The 22879-nt window shown below is 40.8% G+C and overlaps 1 protein-coding gene across 1 annotated transcript in view; it reads left to right on the forward strand.

Annotated features, from left to right (window-relative positions):
• gpc6a (glypican 6a) overlaps positions 1-22879 on the forward strand; it is a 936149-nt gene that overhangs the window by 868941 nt on the left and 44329 nt on the right. Inside the window, exons 5-6 of the mRNA XM_048532607.2 lie at positions 8608-8738; positions 19585-19728. Of these exons, the coding sequence (XP_048388564.1) occupies positions 8608-8738; positions 19585-19728 (275 nt within the window). The remainder of the gene's footprint in view (positions 1-8607; positions 8739-19584; positions 19729-22879) is intronic.

The raw sequence follows: 22879 nt of genomic DNA on the forward strand, positions 1-22879 counted from the left end.
CTTACCCCGTCTTGCCTGTCTCAGAGGGACATATTTACTCATCACTCCCAACAACTGTTCCTTAAACCATCTCTGGTGATAAGGCACCAGAATCATTTTTTTTCATTCGTTCAATGGATGTGGCTATCACTGGCTGACTAGTATTTATTGCCTGCCCCTAGTTACCCATACGAAGGTTGTGCTAAGTTGCATTTCTGAACCACTGCAGTCCACGTGCTGTAGATTATGTGCATTTAAACATGCACAGACTACAAATACATCTTCTTTTGGGTTTTCTTTGAGTTCTATCCCCACTTATCATTTACTCCATAATCCAATCCCCACCCTATTTCTTCCCATAAACTGACATTTTCTTAGCTACCATAAGTTCTGAAGAAATGCCACATGATCTAAAATGTTAACTCTGACTTCTCTCCACAGATGCTGCTAGACCTGCTAAGCTTTTCCAGCAATTTCTGATTTTGTTTCTGCCTTTGCAGGTCATTCAGTTTTTATTTAATACATATTTCTTATTGATTTTAAACTATTCAAGTCGCTGATAAAGACAAATAAAATATTAATTTAATAATTTGCCAATGCCACCTGTCTCCACGTGTAAATCTTTTTGGTCTCTAATCAGCTTCACTCCTTTTGCCATACATTGACTAGATGTATGTTTGTCTCTTCTCACAGTCTCTCCTGGCTTCACTAATTTGTTTTTGTTCAAGTCCCCTCTGAACATTTATATTCAGCTTGTCTCTCAGACATATTACTTGAATAACATCACTCACAAGATTCTTTCATCATGTTAATTTTTAACTCTTCTGTCATCCAGTGAACTCTAGATTTATTTGCCCTACCTTTTGCCTTCACCAGAATGTCCCTTGATTGTGTCTGAACTCCGTCTTCTTTAAAAGTGGCTTGTTGTTCTGTTACACATTTTCTCTGCCGTCATTTGATGCGAATTTATCTGCACCAGACTCAGTTTCATCCCATTTTGGTGTTAGCCTGCCGTCAAATTATTATTGCTACTCCAAGTTGTTCCCTATCCTTTTCCAGATTTGACTAAACATTATGATACAATTATCATTGCCCTCTAAATTTTCCCCACTGACACCTGATCCACATGGCCCATCTCAATTTCAAAACTAAGTCTAGCAATATGCACATTCATATTAGACTGAAAACATATTGGGTACTAGTAATATTGTGATGGCAGCCCTCCATCTTCTTAGCTATTGGTTTGCTCCAAATCTGCACTCACCATCACCTGGTGTGCTCAGAGCCCAGGACATCAACCATAGTCCCAGGGAGGAAGCAGTGAGCTGAAATTGTCAGGTACCCACTCTGACATTCCTATGAATAATTCTCACCTGGCCTGACCATCATGTTTGATAAGATAGAAAGTTAACTATTAATTAAGTAAGTTGTGATGTCAATAAGGCATTTAACAAGCAAAAATGATAAAAGATAAGGTTGACAATGGACTGCTTGGCTGGAGAGATTAAATCACAAAACACATAATAAAATGTCAGATAGGGATGATAATGGAACAAGTAAACAGACAAAATTCAGGTCCAGAGGAAATGGAATTAGATGTAACTGCTGGAAAAATGAGGTGATGGTTATAATCTGATTTTGATAACACAAGATTGAGCCAGGTAGTATGTAAATTGTAATCACAAGATGAAATACAGTCCCTCAAGATTCACTGGAAAACTGTAGAAGACCCAAGGCTGCAGGCTCAGAGTGTGAGTGTAGCGGAGAATTAAATTCTCAGATAACTAGGATATCAGTCTCAATTGCTGTTTGCCGACTGATTGTAGTTGCTTCAGAAAGCAGTATCCCAGTCTGTGTTTGATCATCAAGCTACAGGAGAGTATAGTGTGAGCACCAATACAATATATTCAACTGAAATGTTTACCAATAAATTATTGCTTCACTTGGACATGGCTTTTATGCTGGGGAGAGAAATGAATTGGGTGATTTTGCATCAGTTGCACTTAACTGGGACATTACCATAGGAAGGGGTAGGGAGTGTGATCTGATTGAGGAGTGTGCCAACATGTGGCAGAAGAAATAGTCCCTTTGCAAAGCTGAAAGAAAGAGGATGGCAGTTTGTTATATTTGGCTATCAAAAATAACAGAGAGTGATCCATTTGAATGTAGACACTTGACAACAGCATCCTCATGGTCCTGGAAGGGAGGGCAATGGGTGACAACAGAGGTTTGCAATATGAAATTACAATGGTCTAATGCCTTGTCAATCACAGTGGATGATACTCCTGAAAAAGATTTGAAAGCTCTGCTGTGCAGAGTAGAATCATCACAGGAGATCTGATGGAAAAAGGCAATCAACAGCACCTAAAAAATGCAGGTAACAGAGACAGCTAGAGGAATGTACAGCACTCCCTTCACCAGAAAACAATATGGGTTGTGTCATTTAATTTAATCAAAGCTGAGTCAGATTGATTTTTATCAGACAAAAAAGTCAAATAATTTGGGGGACAGTCAAGAAACTGCAGATGAGACCACAGCTAGATCAAGCATTTACCTGTTGAATGATAGAGCAGCCTTGAGGGACTAAACTGTCTTAATTCTATGCTTGTACTGTCAGGCCAGCAGGGAAAAGAAACCATGAAATCAGAAAATATGGGAATGATATGAATTAAGAATGACTGAAATGATTTATGTGGCAGGGTAGTTCCATTATTGGATCTCAGCAGAATATAGAAGCAGGCTAAGGGTGTTTTGGGATAGTCTGTTTTTGTGAACTATAGAAATGAAATCCCTACTGCATTCAGAGATAATGGGAACTGCAGGTGCTGGAGAATCCAAGATAACGAAGTGTGAAGCTGGATGAACATAGCAGGCCAAGTAGCATCTCAGGAGCACAAAAGCTGACGTTTCGGGGCTAGACCCTTCATGCCTACTGCATTATTGTGTTTGGGAAGAAAGGAGCTGATCTGACGTCATTGAAATCATGCTGGCACCATAGTCACGGCAAATCACATAATAGCTTCAGATAAGGCATTAAATTAAATCATGGGGGTACAGATGCAGTTACATGGAAAATTATAAAATCAAAGGTAATGGAAAATGTAGGATTGCAGGTTAGTGATGGGGTTGATTGTTATCAGAAAGTAAAAGGAAGGGACCGAATGGGGGAATGTCATTATAAACCAAACAATCATTAAATTTTAGGGAAATTTGATAAAACAGTACAAACATAAAGGCAATAGAATAAAATGTGAGGAGCTAGATGAACACAGCAGGCCAAGCAGCATCTCAGGAGCACAAAAGCTGACGTTTCGGGCCTAGACCCTTCATCAGAGAGGGGGATGGGTCGAGGGTTCTGAAATAAATAGGGAGAGGGGGGAGGCGGACCAAAGATGGATAGAGAAGAAGATGGGTGGAGAGGAGAGTATAGGTGGGGAGGTGGGGAGGGGATAGGTCAGTCTGGGGAGGACGGACAGGTCAAGGAGGCAGGATGAGGTTGGTAGGTGGGCAATGGAGGTGCGGCTTGAGGTGGGAGGAGGGGATAGGTGAGAGGAAGAACAGTATGATGAAATAAGGGAAAAGTACCTAGTGGAGACCTTATGGGTGGAACTAAGGACCTGGTAAAGGAACTAAAACTACATTAGGTGTCATGTATAGATCACCTGGTAGCAGCTCGAAAGGGCTAGACTGTTTAAATGCTGAAATTAGGCAACAATGTAACAAAAGCAGGGTAGAATTAATGGAGGATTTTAATCATAATAAACTGGGAAAGACAGACAAACACTAACCAGAAAGTTTGTGAATTCCAAAGATATGCAGACGTAGCTTAATCATGGGAAATGTAGGGTTACAAGAATAGGGTAAAGGTGTGAGTGGGATGACCTTTAGAAAGGTCAGTGTTGACCTGATGGGCCAAATTGCCTCTTTTCATATTCTATGATACTGCCGTAAGAAACTATGTCTTGAATGTGACGAGGTGGAAAGCAATGTCTGATTTAATTAGTGACCTAATTGTGAGTATTTGTCAAAAAGTGATCAAATCATAATCAAGTTTCCTATAGCATTGTAAGAGATTAGCAAAGACCAGATACTAGAATTTTCCACTTAAGGAAGGCTTACTTTAACAGAATGAAGAAGACTGTCCACAGTAAACAGGGAAGCTCTGCTAACAGATAGAGCAACTCAGGAACAGTAGAGTGTGCTCAAGGAAATTTTCAGTGCTATTTAGAAGCAATCGGTACCCATAAGAAGGAAAAGCTCCATGCCATATTAAAAAAAACAACCATGGACATCTGAGGAGATAAGGACCAGCTTAAAATTAAAAGAAAAGGCTTATAAAAATGCAACGGACAGTACAGATCCCACAGAATAGGACAGATACAAAGACCAACAAGAGCCATAAAATGACCTATAAAAGTGACTAAAAAGGTTTATAAAAGGAAACTTACAAGGGGATAAAACACAATAAGATTTTATAGTTATATAACAGGAAAGCAGCTGGTTAAGATTACAATTGGCCCACTGGAGGCTGACAGACATGCTGAACAATTATTTTGCTTCTGTATTCGCTGCAGAAAAAGAGCATAGTTTGCCAGAAGTCTCAATGAAATTAACAGAGGATCAGGGAAAAGGTCTGAATAATATTAGCATAAGTAAATCATCAATGATAGAGAAACTAATGGAACTGAAGAGTGACAAATCCCCTGGACCAGATGGTTCCCATCAACGGGTATTAAAGAAGATAGTAGAGCACATTGCCAATGCCCTAATCATAATTTTTTGGAGTTCTCTGGATTCAGGAGTTGTGCCTCTGAATTGGAAATTTGCATATGTTGCTCCACTCTTTCAGAAAAGTGACAGAGAGAAACCAACAAATTACAGATCAGATAGCCTAACATCTGTGGTGGAGAATTGTTGGATTCTATAATCAAGAATAGGGTAACTGGCCATTTCTGACAAACCTGGTGGATATTTTTTGAAGAGGTGACAAAGTTGGTGGATAGAAATGAGTCAATGAATATTGTTTATATGGACTTCCAGAAGATTTTTGATAATGTCCCACATGAGACTGTGAGTCCACAAATTACTGACATGGAAAGGGAAAGGTTTGAGTGGCAGTAAACAGACAGTTGACATAATGGGTAAGTATGCACGTTGGCAGGATGTGATTAGTGGTGTTTTGCAGGGATCTATGTTGAGGCCACAATTATTCACAATGTTCGTTAATGACACGGATAATGGTGTAAAAAGTAAGATATCTAAATTTGCTAATGGCACAATATTGGGTTGCATTTTAGACAATATTGACAACAGCATTAAATTAGAACAGTATATTGATAGATTAGGTGAACAGGTAAGAAGCTATCCATTTTAGAACGCAAAAGGATAGATCAGGATGTTTTTTTCGAAGGCACAAAGTTAAAAGTAGTGGATGTCTAATGAGATTTGGATGTTGCCATGAAAAGATGCAGAAAATATTGAAGAAGGTTAATGGAATGCTGGTTTTCATATCTAAAGGGCTGGAGTAGAAAGTTGCATGCATGAGGTTGTATTTATATAAAACTCTAGTTAGACCCAGTCAGACACATTAGGAAGGATGTTTTGGCTCTGGAGGGAGTTCAGTGCAGATTTAGAAGGATTATACTGGATTTAAGGGGTTATGAGGAGAGATTAGCAATTAAGCCTTTATTCTCGAGGATTTAGGAGATGGTCTAATTAAGATCTTCAGGATATTAACAGGGAAAGGCAGAGTATGTAAAGATAAAGACTGGTGGAAGATTCTAGAACGATGGGACATACCCCAACACCTAGACTCAGGTCATTGAGGAGAAATGTTAGAAAGTACTTCTCCCTGCAAAAAGCAGCAGGAGTTTGGAACTCTCTTCCTCAATGGTAGTCAATGCTATTTCAATTGTTATATTTTTTTGTTTCTTTATTTAAGAAGGGTGGCAGGGATAATGCAGCTAATTACATGCCGGTGAGCCTTATGTCTGGGGTAGAGAAATTATTGGAGAGGATTCTTCGAGACAGGAGTTACTCCCACTTGGAAATGTCTGGGTGTTTTAGGGAGAGGCAACATATTTTTGTGAAGGAGAGGTCATGTCTCACTAACTTGATTGAGTTTTTTGAGGAAGTGACGAAAATGATTGATGAGGGTAGGGCAGTGGATGTTGTCTAATGGGCTTCAGTAAGGCCTTTGACAAGTTCCCTCATGGCAGACTGATACAGAAAGTAAAGTCATGTGGGATCGGGGTGAGCTTGAGCTTGCATGATGGATTAAAATAAAACTGGCTCAATCATAGAAGACAGAGTGTAGCAGTGGAAGGGTGTGTTTCTGAATGGAAGGCTGTGACTAGTGGCATTCCTCAGGGATCAGTATTGAGACCTTTGCTATTTGTAATATATATAAATGATTTGAAGGAAAATGTAACTGGTTTGTTTAGTAAGTTTCTGGATGACACAAACGTTGGTGGAATTGCAGACAGCAATGAGGACTGTCAGAGGATACAGCATGATATAGATCAACAGGATATAGATCGGTTGGTGACTTGAACAGAGAGATGGCAGATGGAGTTTAGTCCAGAAAAATGTGAGGTAATGGATTTCGGAAGGTCTAATCCAAATGGAAAATATATAGTAAATGGCAGAACTTTTAAGAATACTGACAGGCAGAGGGATCTAGGTGTACTGGCACACAGGTCACTGAAAGTGGCAATGCAGGTGGAGAAGTTGGTCAACAAGACACATGGCACACTTGCCTTCATTGGCCAGGGCACTGAGTTTAAAAATTGACAGGTAATGTTGCAGCTTTATAGAACCTTTAGGCTACATTTGGAATATTATGTTCAATTCTGATCGCCACACTTCCAGAAGGATGTGGTAGCTTTGGAGAGGGTACAGAAAAGATGTTTCAGGATATTGCCTGGTATGGAGGCCATTAGCTAAGAGGAGAGGTTGGAAAAACTTGGGTTGTTCTCACTGCACCAAGGGAAAAAGTTTCTTCCTGTCTACCTGTCTATGTCCCTCAATTTTTAACATTTCAATCATGTCCCTGCTTGGCCCAGGCAACATCCTGGTAAATCTTTTCTGTAACCTTCTATCATGTGGATTCCAGATCTACACATTATACTTTAGTTGTGGCCTAACCAACATTTTACATAGGCCCAGCATAACCTCCCATAAGAGCATAACAAATAAAAAAAGGAGTCAGCCATTTCACTCCTGAACCTGTTCCACCATTCAATTGGATCATTGCTGATCTGTCATTCCTCCAGTCTGCTTCCTGCATTTTCCCAATAAAACTAAAAACACAATATGGATATCCTTCCTCACTTGATAACAGTAACTCTGACCGATAACAGTAAGAAGCATTGGCGACAGAAGCTCTACCCCAAAGGCATCTCAGATGGTTCCAATGAGCATATCCACAACATGTATGATGCTGCCAGAAGGGCAGATGTCACCGTCTATATCAATTTTTTCCAGATCTACTGTACTGAACCCTAAGTCACATCTCCAGTTTGATTATAAATTTGAGCATTGTTGAGCAGAATAATATTAACGAGTGTATATTAATGTGATGGCTACATATGGCCCAAAGATAAGTGGACACAAAGTAGTAAAATATGATATTTGTATAAAATATGCATTAATTAGAGGAATAAGCTTATAGTAATGTCTTAAAAAACAAAACATTACTCTTGTCTGATTTTTAATTTACATAATTCATAGTTTCAGAATCTTGTAGAATTTTTAGAGAAGTATTTGTTTCAAAATCATAGAAACCAATGTGCAGTGAAAGGATTTGTTGGTTTCAAGTAAAAGAGAAAGAAATATTTTTATTTGAAGAAGCGTTGCTTTTATTACACATTGACACATTTTCTTTTTTAACTGAAAACTTCTATCAATGGTAGACAGGTATGCAGATCATAAGCATTAGGTACATATCACGGTAGTCTTGATTGTCTACTTCATAATATACAGTCTTCATGACACAAGTAGTTGCAGTATTCAATAAACATTTCAATTGTAATATTTGACTTGCTGGATGTTTTTCTAGCTCATAAATTATGCAGTTGGTTAGCTTTGTGCACCATCTTTTGTGTAGTATTCCATGTGACAGTTGACAGCTAGAAGTACTAAATCATTTGCTAGTGACAAACACCAATTTCTGATTGTACTCATGATCATGACACATGCAGCATTTCTGTTTCCCTCTAATCCTTCTTTATATGCTGAAATGCATACAGAGGATTATTGCATTTTCTGCCTCCGGACTTTGGGTAAAAGTCAATGACGTTCTATGTGATGCTTGAGTTTTTAGCTGCTTGTATGCCAAGACATTTCTTATAAATTTTCAATTGGAAACAATTATTCCTTGTATATTATTGAAAATGAAAAGGTTCTACTTTATCTACCCATTTTCTCTGGAAATTAAACTGATGTAATTTGACAATGCAGTTATATGGCATTATCAAATATTGTTCAAATATTCCCATTTTTTACATACTTCATATTCCAGCATAGCAATAAAATCCAACAGTCAGCATTTCTGTTCCTAACTTTTTACGAAATGTCAGCATGATTTATCTTCACCCTTCATGTGGCACTTGCTTCTTGTTTTGACAGATGCTATGCTCTTGGTAGCAGAAAGGTTAGAAGGACCTTTCAACATTGAAGCCGTCCTGGATCCAATTGATTTGAAGATTTCTGATGCCATAATGAATATGCAAGATCACAGCTTGCAAGTGTCAGCTAAGGTAAAGACTCCAAAGCTGCTTTCTGGATTAATATTATGTGAAGATTGTTTTTCTGTTACCTTTGCATTTACGAACAGATCTCAATAGAAATCCAACTTAAAAATAGGCTGAAACATCTCTTACAGCTAAACATTCTGTAAAAAGACTTCTGGCAGCAGGCGGGAAGACTGTGCTGGGAAGAGGTAGTAGTTGACCTGGCCTTACAGGGTGCAGTGTCTTTAGCAGACCAGGGGTGCAGGGCCTGATGCCGTGAGATATTAGCGAGAGAGCAGCAGCAAGGAGCAAGAGCAGAAATCCAGGACTTATGAATTGCAGTGCGACAACTCAAAGCCTGTGATGTTGGTGAGTGAGCAGGAAAATTGAATCTGGCATACAACTGTTGGAGACTTGGTAGAGATGCCTGGATGGTAATTCTGAGTCTGAGAAGCCCCAAAGAGAGGACAGCCCTCCTAGTTGGATAGGAGATGAGGCAATCTGGTTTACATGGTCATGGATATTTACAATAGGGAATCCACCAACTGCTGTGTACCCTGCTGATGAACTGAGCTTTTAGTAGCTTCCTAGTGACCCAGAGTGTTGGCCACAAATGTTCTTACACCATTTATTTATCAGAATTAAGGTTTTCCATGAATAATTTGTGAAGAGTTTTGATGATGGATTTCGGGCTCACTGTTCTTTGACCTTGATGCATTTTGTGTACTTGAAACCTCCAGTCCCATCTTGGTGCCAAGGTAGCTTTTGAGAAGTCAAGCGTCAAATATTGCTGCAGGAAATAGGAAAGTGTTTGGCTGAGATGAAGCAAATGGTTAAACCAATGTGTTAGAAAGTTAGGTTGACATAGCTGTAGTTCTAACAAGGACACAGGCTGCATGGATGAAGTTAATTTTCTACTCTGCCCTACTTGATGCAAATAGAGGGCATGCAGAATTACCTATCATGAATATCCTAACTGCCCACATTTAGAGGAAAAGACAAGTTTGGGGAGAAATTGAAAAATGTCCATTGATCTCATGACCATGGGCCAAATCAAGGATTTTCAGCTGATCCTGTCACTACTGAAGGTGGCAGTCATGATAGGATATATGTTTGGGAAGGCTCACTGTGAAATGCTGTAACTGGCTACTTGATTTGAAAAAATTGGGGAGAACAGTGCGGACAGACACCGCATACACACATACACACACACACAGGCACTCATGTGTAAGACGGTATCTGCAGACATACAGACCTATCAATCAGGTGTCGCATACCACTCACCTTTCCAGACCATGGAATATCATTTACTTTCTGTAGTGCACTCACATCCTGTCGACATCCATCACCAATGTCAGCTTTTGTGCTCCTTAGATGCTGATTGGCCAGCTGTGTTCATCCAGCTCCACACTTTGTTATCTCGGATTCTCCAGCATCTGCAGTTCCCATTATCTCTGATGCCTTTTCTATAAATGCCGTCTTTGTTTTCCTGGTGGATTGTTTCTTCTAGATATCAGGAACAAAATATCTCTCCTGTTGAAAACTCCAACTGTTAGAGCATTGAAATTTGTGGCACTGTCCTGGGACCACTGCCCAAGCCAGTGCTGGCACTCTGTGATGTCTCCCTTTCCATCCTCTCTGTCAAAACTACACCCAATCATGAACATTGTTAATCTTGTCAAACCATATCCACTGGTTTTCTTTTCTCATTGATTTTTTGCATTAGATATGAGCATCAATGGCAAGATCAGCATTGTTACCCATCCCTAACTGTTGTTAAAATGATTGTCTTCTCAGGTCACTGCAAATGATACGTAACCATATTCCTGTGTGTATGAAGACAAATGTGAGCAAGGGTGACAAATTTTCATCTCTAAAGAACATTAATGAAGCAGGTGTTTTGTTTTCACCGCAATTGACATGATCGCCATCACTGAGATTAGCTTTCTATTCCAAATGTATAAATTAAATTTACATTTCACCAGCAGCCATGGTAAGTTTCAAACCTGTTCTTCCAGAGCAGTTAACCTAAGATTATGGATTGCTCGTCACAGTGCACGAATGAAATTATCAATAAACCAGTATCACCTCGACTAAACAGGAACTGTTCCCTGCATCACAGTCTGGATGTCAAACCTGGCTCCATGTCAGTTCAGCATTTTTAACATTGTAGAACAATGTTAAGTCAAGTATATTATGAAACATAGTTTTACGATTAGGGACTATTACAGGCATCAGGTTCCCAACCTCAGATTTAATATTTAGCTGTGATTTCAATGAAATCTGTGAAATTCTTAAACGCTGTAAGTGAAGACATTTGTAATATGAAAGGGAAACATGTGTCAGTGCAGGTTTGGAGGGCTGAAATGCCTGTTCCTGTGCTGTATAGTTCTTTGTTTGTTGACCCAATGGGTAGACGCTGGTGCGATGTTTTCTCTGGTTGGTTAGTTAAAAACTTTGGAGTCAGACTTTTAGAATTGGGGATCAAGTCTCAACCAGTAGAGTTATTGATGCTCATTCAGCGAGTGTTTCCAAGTCAAAAGTTGATCAACATTTGATTATTAAAGGCACAAAGGGATATGGGGAAGGTGAGGGAGAGTGGAATTCAGACATAAGAACAGATATGATCTTACTGAACGCTGTTCAGAGGACTGATCAACCTACTCTGGCTCCCATCCCTTCATGTCTAACTTCTCTCATGAAAGGCCATTTACCTTGAGGGCAGCACGATGGTTCGATGGCTCAGTGGTTAGCACTGCTGCCTGACAGGACCAGGGACTGTCTGTGCTGAGTTTGCACATTCTCCCCATATCTGCGTGCGTTTCCTCCATGTGCTCCGGTTTCCTCCCACAGTCCAAAGATGTCCAGGTTAGGTAGATTAGCCATGCTAAATTGTCCATAGTATCCAGGTATGTGCAGGCTAGGTGGATTAACCATGGAAAATGCAGAGTTACAGGAATGGTGTGGGTGTGGGTGGGATGCTCTTTGGAGGGTCGCTGTGGACTTGATGGGCCAAATGGCCAGATTCCACACTGTAGGGAATCTATGAAAGTCTCTGTTTTAGTCCATTAGTAAATAGGGAGAGAATATGCACATTCATATTAGGAGGGACGATAAATTAATATTAAATCTGTCTTCAAGCACTTTGCAACTCTCTTCAAAGGTATTCGAAATGGCTTAATAACCGATGCTGTGTGCTGAGTATCTTTCTTCCTTTGGGAAAGGAAACATAACCAAGTGGCACACACCAAGAAACAATTAGAAGTTTTTTTTGAGAAAAATAATTTGCGATATTTTGAAAATTCACTCCTTTTCAGTGCTATCCATATGTTTTAGTTCAAAATAAGTTGCATTAAAACCTCTCCTTCGTTCCTCTTGATTAAATTCAACATAAATCCTACAGGCTTTTCTTACAAGAAATTATGATATCATTTGCAAGAAGGCTTTATGGCATAACATTGGGAAGTGAGATATTATAAGTGTCAAAGAGAAAAACGAAAATCATTGCAGTCAATCATTGATCAAAACTTCTGAATCAAATTAGCTATCCAGCAGCTTTGTTTTTCTGTTATTTTTCAGCATTACAACTTTAAGCAGGTGCACCATGATCCTGACTAAATACAAGTACAGTGTTCAATCCCACTTCTGTGTTCTTAACGAAAGCTCAATGAGAATCAATTTGTTTTTCACTGCTGACATACCTTTAGAACTACAGCAGCCAAACAAATGTCTCAATCAAATTTCCATCAGCATTGCAACTGGGGTTGCAAACTTTCTCTATTACACTGAAGGCCTCACCAAAGGGAACATTTTACTGCAGGTTGAGGAATGAACACAATCATGCTTATAGTATGGCCCAGATTTTTTTTAATTGATCTGCCCAAACATGCTGTGACACACCTCTGGAAAGGTGAGATTTGAACCCAGGCCTCTTGACCCAGAGATAGAGACGCCACCACTGCACCCCACAAAAGTTCTTGTGGGATGGTACAGGTTTCAACCTGTATCTAATCAACCTTTTGAGCCATGTTATTATACACCCCTGGAGCAGTTGGAAATTGAACCTATGCATCTGGGCTCAAAGATGCATCAGGTGCTACCACTGTGCTGCCAGACTCCTCTGGGGTGGTACATGCAAATAAGAAAAACCGGTTTCACTTGGGTCACAACCTTAACAGTAAATCAAAGTTCAGCAACGTTTTGTGAAAAGTTCAGCACATTAAACTCCTAATGCTAAAAGAAATGAAATAACTGTGGATGCTATGCATCAGGAACAAAAACGGAAGTAGCTGGAAAAGCTGAACAGTTCTGGCAGGATCTTTGGTGAAAAAAGATCAGAGTTGACATTTCAGGTCTGGTGACCCTTGCTCAAAACTAACGGTAGTTGGGAAAACATCAGTTTATATGCAGAAAATAGGGAGGGGGATAATGTAGGGAACAAATCATCAGACACCATTTCTTCCACCTCCAGCGGGATGCCACCACCAGATACATATCCCCCTCCCTTCCCTTGTTTGCCTTCCAGGACACCGTGGTCCACATCTCCTTCCCCACCTTACAGCCCCCCACAGCCTAACAGCACCTTCCCCTACAACCAACGAAGGTGCAATGCCTGCCCATTTACATCCTCCCTCCCCACTATCCAAAGGCCCAAACATACCTTTCAGGTAAAGTAACACTTCACTTGCACTTCCCAGAATCTAGTCTATTGCATTCGCTGCTCACAATGTGGTCTCCTCCAAAATGGGGAAACAAAACATACACTGGGTGACTGCTTTACAGAACATCTACATTCCGCTTGCAAGAAAGAACCTGAGCTTCCAGTTGCCTGCCACTTTAACACATCAACCCGTTCCCTGGCCAACATCTCTGATTTTGGCTTGCTGCAGTGTTCCAGTGAAGCTCAACACAAGCTTGAAGAAAAACACCTCATTTTCCACCTGGGGACCCTGCAGCCCTCTGGACTCAATATTGAGTTCAATAATTTTAGGATCTAAACTATCCCATGTCCTATTCCCTTGCCCTACACACGAGGCCTTGTTACCATGTAGCCTTCATCACTAACAGTTGCCATTAACAACTATTTGCCCTCCCAGCCTGATCGTTATCATCTCATTGGTGTATCCAATTGTTCTTCTCCCTCTTTGAGCTCTGTGCTATTGTTTACTCCTTACCCCATCCTCCTCCCTATTTTCTACATATGAACCAATGTTTTCCCAGCTACCATCAGTTCTGAGGAAGGGTCATCAGACCCAAAACATTAACTCTGAATTTTTATTCGTAGGCACTGCCAGACCTGCTGAGCTTTTCCAGCTACTTCTGTTTTTAAATGCTCACTACTGTTTTGCACCTTCTTTTCTCAGCTCACTGGCCAGTTCCTCATCTTTAATCAAGAATGGATTCTATTTCCTTTCTAGATTTATTTGTTATGATTAAAACATTGTGAAAGCATCTTCAAAGGTCTTTAGAGATAGTAAGAACTGCCAATGCTGGAGTCAGAGTTAACATAGTGTGGAAGCTGGAGGAACACAGCAGGCCAGGCAGTATCAAAAGAGCAGGAAAGCAGATGTTTTGGGTTGGGACCCTTCTTCAGAAGAAGGGCCCTGACATGAAACATCAGCTTTCCTGTTCCTTTGATGGTTCAAATGCATTTATCTTATTTATAACAAGAAGTCTGTGATTACAAGATCATTGATGAAATTAAATAATCACTTCAACATGCTTCTCTTTACTGAAGTGCTGTCATTTCTCTGTTAAACTAATGTTAAAGAAATGTCAATATTCACAGTTTTTTTTACTGATTCAGTTGAGTGTCAATATAATTTGGCATTTTGTTTGGTAAAGGAATCCTTGGAATAGACAATCATGTAAACTGCTTCTGGAGGCAGTGAAAAGCCTCATCGGTTTAGTGAGATAACAAGGTTTAGAGCTGGATGAACACAGCAGGCCAAGCAGCATCAGAGGAGCAGGAAAGCTGATGTTTTGGTTCGAAACCCTTCTTCAGAAATGGGGGAGGGCAAGGGGATTCTGAAATGAACATGGAGAGAGAGGGAGGTGGATAGAAGATGGATAAAGGAGAAGATACGTGGACAGGACACAGACAGGTCAAAGAGGCGGGGTTGGAGCCAGTAAAGGTGAATGTAAGTGGGGAGTTAGGGAGGGGATAGGTTGGTCCAAGGAGGAGGAACAGGTCAAAGATGAGGTTAGTGGGTAGGAGATGGGGGTGGGGCTTGAGGTGGGAGGAATGGTTAGGGAGGTGAGGACGAGGTGGACTGCTTTTGGGATCCAGTCGGGGGAGGGGAGATTTTGAAGCTTGTATTCTAGGTATCTGTGGGAGTCGGTAGGCTTGAAATGGATTTTGGTTTCCAGGTGGATGCCAGAGATGGAGATAGTGAGGTCCAGGAAGGAGACAAAGGTATCAGAGATGGTCCACATGAATTTAAGGTTCGGGTGGAAGGTGTTAGTGAAGTGGATGAACTGTTCAAGCTGCTCATGAGAGCACAAGGCAGCGCCAATACAGTCATCGAGGTAATGGAAGAAGAGGTGGAGGATAGGGCCAATGTAGCTTTGGAAGAGGGATTATTCCACGTATCCTACAAAAAGGCAGGCATAGCTTGGGCCCATGGGGGTACCCATGGCCACCCCTTTGTCTGTAGGAAGTGGGAGGAATTGAAAGAGAAGTTGTTGAGCTTGAGGATGAGTTCATCTAAGCAAATGAGGGTGTCAGTGGAGGTGGACTGGTCAGACCTGCGGGACAGGAAGAAATGGAGAGCCTTTAGGCCATCTGCATGGTGAATGCAGGTGTATAGGGACTGGATGCCCATAGTAAAGATGAGGTGTTGGGGACCAGGGACTTGGAAGTTTTGGAGGAGGTGGAGGGCGTGGGTGGTGTCACAGAAGTAGGTAGGGAGTTACTGGACCAAGGGGGAGAAAATGAAGTCGAGATAGGTGGTGATAAGTCTGGTGGAGCAAGAGCAGGCAGAGACAATGGGTCGACCAAGGCAGTCAGGTTGTGGATTTTGGGATGGAGATAGAAATAGGTAGTGCGGGGTTGGGGAATGATGAGGGTGGAGGCTGTGGGTGGGAGGTTACCTGAAATGATGGGATTGCGGATGGTTTGGGAGATGATTGTTTGGTGGTTCGGGGTGGGATCATCATGAAGGGGGCGATGGGGGAGGTGTCAGAGAGCTGGCATCTGGCCTTGGTGATGTAGAGGTCAGTGTGCTATACTCCAACTGTGCCTCCCTTGTCCGCGGGTTTTATAGTGAAGTTGGGATTGGAGCAGAGGGCTGCATGTTCTGTGGGGGAGAGTTTGGAGTGTGTGAGAAGGGTGGAGAGATTGAGACGATCGATGTCTCGATGTCAGTTAGAGATAAAGAGGTCGAGGGAGGGTAGGAGGCTTTGGGGTGGTGTCCAGAAGGAGGGGGTGTTTTGGAGGCGGGAGAAGAGGGTCAGTAGAGGGAGGGTTAGCCCTGCAGTTAAAGAAGTAAGCACGGAGGCAGAGCTGGCAGAAAAAATGCTCAATATCCAAACATGGGTTGTATTCATCGATGTTTGGGTGGAGGAGTACAAAGGTGAATCCTTTACTGAGGACTGACCATTTGTCCTCAGTAATGTGGAAGTCTTAGAGGGGCATCCAAGATTTACTGGCCAACGTCACTCTGCCCACCGCCGATGTCGCTCCACCCACCACTTCCACAGCCAGCAGCTCCAGAGGAGGCTGTAGCACCCAGCCCTGCCGGGTCTTCACCATCCCCCAGGGCTTGGGTTTTAAACTGCTAACAATGAGTATTGATCTATTTTTGTGAACAGGCTTAATAATTAACTAGGCCAGACTTTCTAGAGCCAGACGCAGATGACTCTTCCACCCTCAGGATGAATCTGTAGGTGGTTGTACAGACCAGTACAGCTACTGTAGGGTCTGTTTCACTTGGGGGAGAAGGTGGTCACAGGAAGAGGTGGAAAGGGCACACTCCTTTCACTGTTTCTGCCTGACTTCTACTTCATCACAACGGCAAGTCTCGAGGTGCTCGACCCCTTTCTTGATACTCCTCCTCGATTTTATATGGTCTTGTACCAGTGATTCCAGGTGTCTGTAGGAATGCACTTTGCCAGTGATGCCTTGAGGGCATCATTGAAGCACTTCCTTTGCCCAACTGGGGCCCACCTGCCATTTCGAAGCTGGGAGTAGTAGAGCACCTGCTCATTGAGTCTTATGTCAATTATGCGGAAGATGTGCCAAGCCCATAATAGCCGATCAAGGGTGGTCAGTGTCTTGATCCTGGGGATGTTGGCCTGGCCAAGAACACTGATGTTGATGCATCTTTCTTTGCAGCGAATTTGCAGGATCTTGCGCAGGCAGTAATGGTGGTACCGCTCCAGCACTTTGAGGTGTCTACTGTAAACGAGTATGCATTGGGATGACTGCTCAGTGATTAAAACTACTACCTCACAGTGCCAGGGACCCAGGTTTGATTCCACCTGTCTGGTGGACAATTGGCTATCAGTGTGGAGTTTGCACATTCTTTGCTGTCTGCATGAGTTTCCTCTTGGTGCTCCACTTTTCTCTCACAGTCTAAGGATGAGCAGGTTAGGTGGATTGACCATCCTAAATTGTCATAGTGCTCAGGGATGTGTATGCTACATAGATCAGTCATGAGTAATGCAGGGTTACAGGGATAGGGTAGGCCTGAGGTTTAGGTTGGGATGCCATTTGGAGGGTTAATGTGGGCTCAATGCGTTGAATGGCTTGCTCACACACTGTAGGGATTGGATGATCCTGTGAGTTTTAAAGGAAGCTTGTTTAATATTATGGGGATTAACAAAGGAGAAGGAAAACATTGAACCATGTTAAAAACTGAAAGAAACTGCAGATGCTATAAATCAGGAACAAAAACAAAGTTGCTGGAAAAGCTTAGCAGGTCTGGCAGCATCTGTGAAGGGAAAAAACAGAGTTTCTGTCTCAGGACCAGTGTTCTGAGGAAGGATCCCCAGACCCAAAATGTTAACTCTGTGCTTTCCTTCACAGATGCTGCCAGACCTGCTAAGCTTTTTCAGCAACATTGAAACATGTTAGTTTGCTTTTATGTTTATGATAACTGACAATGATTTTTAGCTTAGAAAAAACTCATATACTGGAAAGCTTTTAGACAATTTGAAGAAGATCTGATTTTTTTTCTAATTTCATTCATGGGATAAGAGTGTCACTGGCTAAGCCAGCATTTATTACCTACTCTTATTTGCCTAGAAGGCAGTTAAGGGTCAACCACATTGCTGTGGGTCTGAAGTCACATGTAGGCTTGATCAGGGAAAGATGGCAATTTCCTCTCCTAAAGGACGCCAGTGACCAGATGGGTTTTTTCCAACAATTGGCATTGGTTTCCTGGTCATCATTAGACTCTTATACCCAGATATTTATTGAATTCGAATTCCACCATCTGCCATGGCATGATTTCAGCATGGTGGGATTCAAGCCTTTCCCCAGGGCATGATGTAGAGCTCTGGGTTAACAATCTAGAGATTAAAGTCAGATACTAGTGGTCTTTCCTAAAAAAAATTGTTCCAAGCAGTCAAAGAAATAAGTTACTTCAAGGAAAGAGTTTCATTTATGAAACTTCCAGACCATGAATGTTTGGATAGAAATGATTGTTCAAAGCTGAGAAAATCAGATCTCAGAGATAGTAGGAACTACTGGTGCTGGAGAATCTGAGACAACAAGGTGCAGGGCTAGATGAACAAAGCAGGCCAAGCAGCATCAGAGGAGCAGGAAAGCTGACGTTCTGGGTCGAGACCCTTCTTCAGAAAATTACTTCAGCTGCATGAGAATTTGGGAAAAAGTCTTCACAGATCACCTGAAAAAAGGTAAGACAGAAAAGCAGTAAAGTGAAACCTACAAGTTTTACAGGGAAGGAAAATATCTCAATTTTTTGAATAACTCTAAATTGATGGTACTGGGGATTAGATGGGATTTTGTTTTGTTATGTTTCAAGGTTTGTCAAATTATTACTGCCAGTTTGTTTCATTTTTATTTCTTAACTTCTGTTTTATTGCTAAAACTAATCTGTACCTTTGCATGTGTGCATTTGAGTGAACAAAAGATATCTATCCGTCCAGATTTCATTCTGGGATCTGACTTATCCAGGAGTACTATCAGACAAAAGGAGATTTACTTGAAGTTTTAAAAATCATAGGAGGTCTGGACAAAGTGGACAGACAGAAATTATTCCTGCTTTTAAAAGGATCAAGAACATTAGGGCTCAGATTTACAGTGATTTTCAAAGGAAATACCTATGATGAGAAGAAAAAAGAAACATTTTCAGACAACTAGAGGTTTGGGTTTAAAATGCACTGTCTGGAAGTGTGGTGGAAATATATTTAACAGATTGAGGCAGTTGAGAGGGGGTTAAATTCCTATTTAAAAAGAAGTAATGCACAGTATTATGTGGAGAAGGCGAGAGAATGGCACTAAGTTATCATATTTATTTGGAGACCCACTTTGGATGTGATTGGCCTTCTTCGGCACCATAATAATTCTGTGATTCTGTGAATTCAAGTTTGATCTTTCAGTCTCAAATTCAAAGTTAACTTTTGGTTTGAAAATTGACGGTCATCATGATCTTTTTGGGAGATCTATCTCTGTGTGTCCCACTGATCACATTTTTTATCCCAACATCGGTAATAATTTTGTGTCCCAAACTTTCATGAAATCATTACCTTTGAGACTTCTCAAAGAGAGGTGATGCTCGTCTCTGAAAACTTACTCACTCAACAGATCACTTAACTACTTGGTTAAATAGTTAATGCTGCTTTGGAAAAAGTAGGAGGATGAATTTGAAACAATCTGAAATTTTTTTTACTTGTTTAATTGTTGCAGGTTTTTCAAGGATGTGGCCAGCCAAAACCAATGAAACCCACGCGTAGGACACGCTCCACTTCAGAAAATTTTAACTTAAGGTTCAGGCCCTATAGCCCTGAGGAACAGCCAACAACAGCAGCTGGTACAAATCTGGACAGGCTGGTAAATATTCATGCACTTTTATGACTGCTTCCTCTGGATATGTCTTGGATTAGATGAGATAAATATATCATTAATATATCTCTTCCAAGACTGACTTGACAACAGGTCTGTATAATTAATTGTATTTGAAAGAAAATATGGCACTAAAATTATGGTTATAGAAAATTGACACAGTTTGAGTCACATGCTGCTCCCATCTTGTTTAAAACATAGAATATAGGAGCAGGAGTGAGCCCATTCAGCCTTTGAACCTGCTCCACCATTCAGTATGGTCATGGATGGTCATCCAACTCAGTACCCTGTTCCCACTTTCTCCTTTTCTCCTTTGGTCCTTTAAGCATTATACCTAAATCCATCTTGAAAACATTCAATGTTATGGCCTCAACTACTTTATGTGGAGAATTCCACAGGCTCACCACTCTCTGGGTGAAGAAATTGAACCCAAAAAGATGCAGTAGTGGGACCAAAGCTGAGGTACTGCTTGGTTTATACTTGCAAAGTTACTCAGTAGATATGAATCTAGTTTTTGAGATCCTACTGGAACACAACAGAGGTTTTGTGAACATGTTAATCAAAGAAAAAGTGCCAGTTGGTGAATGGATGGTGTGGTCTGGATGTTTTAGAATTGTTTGGGACTTGGGTCAATCGGGGAGTTGTTGGGCTCAGTAATCATTTGTTGGGCAGATGGAAAGTGGAAGTAGGGAGTCAGTGGAATTCAGGATTCTAACAGCTTTTTGAGGATGGGCTGGAATTTAGTGTCTGACAAATTGGGAGAGAGGGATTGTGGTGTTGGGTCAGTGGAGAGGATCAACTCTGTAAGGAGGAAATAGTTCAGATGCCTCTGGGGAGGGAATGGCAGATTATAAGGAGATGCCAGTGGTGAGTTGGACATACATTGCCCAGAAATCCAATGTGTTCACAATATCATGCAGATTTTCTCATGCACTTCTTTGTGAATTACAAAATGGCATTATTTTCTTTTTGTACCTCAATTTGTCAGTTTTCCAAACCACAGCCATTTCCTGTTGAAATAGGAGCACTGAACTGTATTTTGAAAAATATTTATATTCAGCAACAACTTTAGTCACTGTACAATCCACGTGCCGGCATGAATAGTCTAGGTCAGCTTATTCCAAACTAAGAGAACATGTGAGGTCATTTTATAAGAACAAATACATCTCCCTCAACTATTGCAGAAGAAGTGAAAGTATTTTAGTTGATGTAATACTCAAAAATCAATTTTTGTTTATAAATATCATCCTGCCCAGATAATGCCATTAGAATTCATTTGAAAGCTCATTAAAATTAAAGTATACCTATTACAATGTCATTAAGCTGTCATGATTCCATACATCACAAACAAAAGTAAACTTTTTTTTAAATATCAGGATTGCATGGTAGATCACCAGCATTATCAATATAGTAAAAAGAAAGTTTTGTGGTTTCAAATAAAATAGAATGCATGCCATTAGGTTTACAGAATTTAAACCCAGCCTTATTCTGATGTAGACTTGATTTTACAACCCGGTTTATGCATTCAACATGAGTGTAGGTAATTCGAGGATCGCAGCAACCCCCATTAACAGTCACGTGAAACAAACATACTTTCAGCATGATGGTGGGGAGTCTCAGAAAATAGAAATATTTCCTCAACTAAATTTGGCAAATGGTGGACCTGTGGACCCTTGTGCAGAGCCAGGGTTTGTTGGAGATTGGTTCGTTCTTCTGTGCTCTGAATTCCAGGCCTCAATCTGCAGCCTAAATTAAGTTCACAGGAAAGAATGGGAAATTTTTGTTGGAGACTGCTGCATGGTTTCAGAGTACTGTTAATGATTTATTTATTTATATTGAGCTTTGGACTACAAAAAGACTAGCTGAGATACCGTTTTGACTTGGCATCTGTTTTATCATATTGTCATTCCATTTGAAATTTGTGTTTAATATAGCCTTGATTCTGGGCATTTGTTGAATAGTTCTGTTGGATTCAGTTAGATGTTACACTTGAACAATCTGTCCTATGTTCAAGGTGGGTAATTTATTACTGCACATCAATTGTGGGCAACTTTCAGCTTCCCCTGATTTTTGAATAATCCACACTGTACTACTGGATTTGTTGACAAATAATGACTGAGAAGGATTGTCCATGTTTGTCAATCAAATAGATTTGCTCTCGGTTCCACAGACAAATGAAGTATGCATTTTTGGAATCAGTATATGTATTGAGTGTGAAAAGTAGCCTGTCAGATGATGGTCTATATTGCAGAGTTAAGAGATATTCTCCCAATGTAAACATGGACGAGAGGTGGGGCGACCACAATGTCAGTATCCTGGTCGGTTTGCTGAGAATTCCGTGGGTTCACACTTGAATGTGTTTACCGTTTGATATGCGCTGTGAAGTATTCAACTACAATTTGTCTGTAAATTCAGATTTGCCTAGTTAGTTCTGGATGATAGAATATGCATAGTCCAGCTTGCTTTACCTTTCTTAGTATAATATTATTCATTTTGTCAATTTAAAAAGCATGAAATCTTATAGCTTTATTCTTAGTAAGTACCCGGGATTTCAAACTTTGCCTACTTTCAACAAAAACGTTGGGGATCTTAGGTGAAGAAGAAGCCTTCATAGGGTGGAGAAACAGGAATTTACAAGGTTTCAGGTGAAGAAGGGCTGTAGTAATTATGGGGGAGAAAAAGAAACTAGTGACGAGGGAGGAAGGGAGACTGTAAGGAGATGGGAGAAGATGGCTACAGGGCAGTGTTGCAAAAAAAAGTTGTTGCAAAACAGTGTTGCAAGACAGCTTTAAACCTGTCAACAAAGGAAAATTCAATGAACTGGGAACCCAAATAACTTTAAAGCACTAAAGGTTTAAGGGGATATAGGTCAAACACAGGCAAATGGGATTGGTTCAGTTGAGGAAACCTGGTTGGCATGGACGATTGGGTCAAAGGGCTTCTTTCCATGCTGTATGGCTCTAATTAAATATATTCCTTGCAAATGAACCTCTAGCTTAAACCTGCAAAATTATAGCATTATCTTGGTGAACGGCTACCACTTGTTTTGTTGAGTTGAAATGGGTTCAGTTTGTACATGTTCTTTCTGTCTGAAAAGAACAAGGCCCTGTGTATTAATAAGTATAGCTTCCAGTCCACT

This window comes from Stegostoma tigrinum, chromosome 6 (genome assembly GCF_030684315.1).
Source record: "Stegostoma tigrinum isolate sSteTig4 chromosome 6, sSteTig4.hap1, whole genome shotgun sequence".
NCBI lineage: Eukaryota > Metazoa > Chordata > Chondrichthyes > Orectolobiformes > Stegostomatidae > Stegostoma > Stegostoma tigrinum.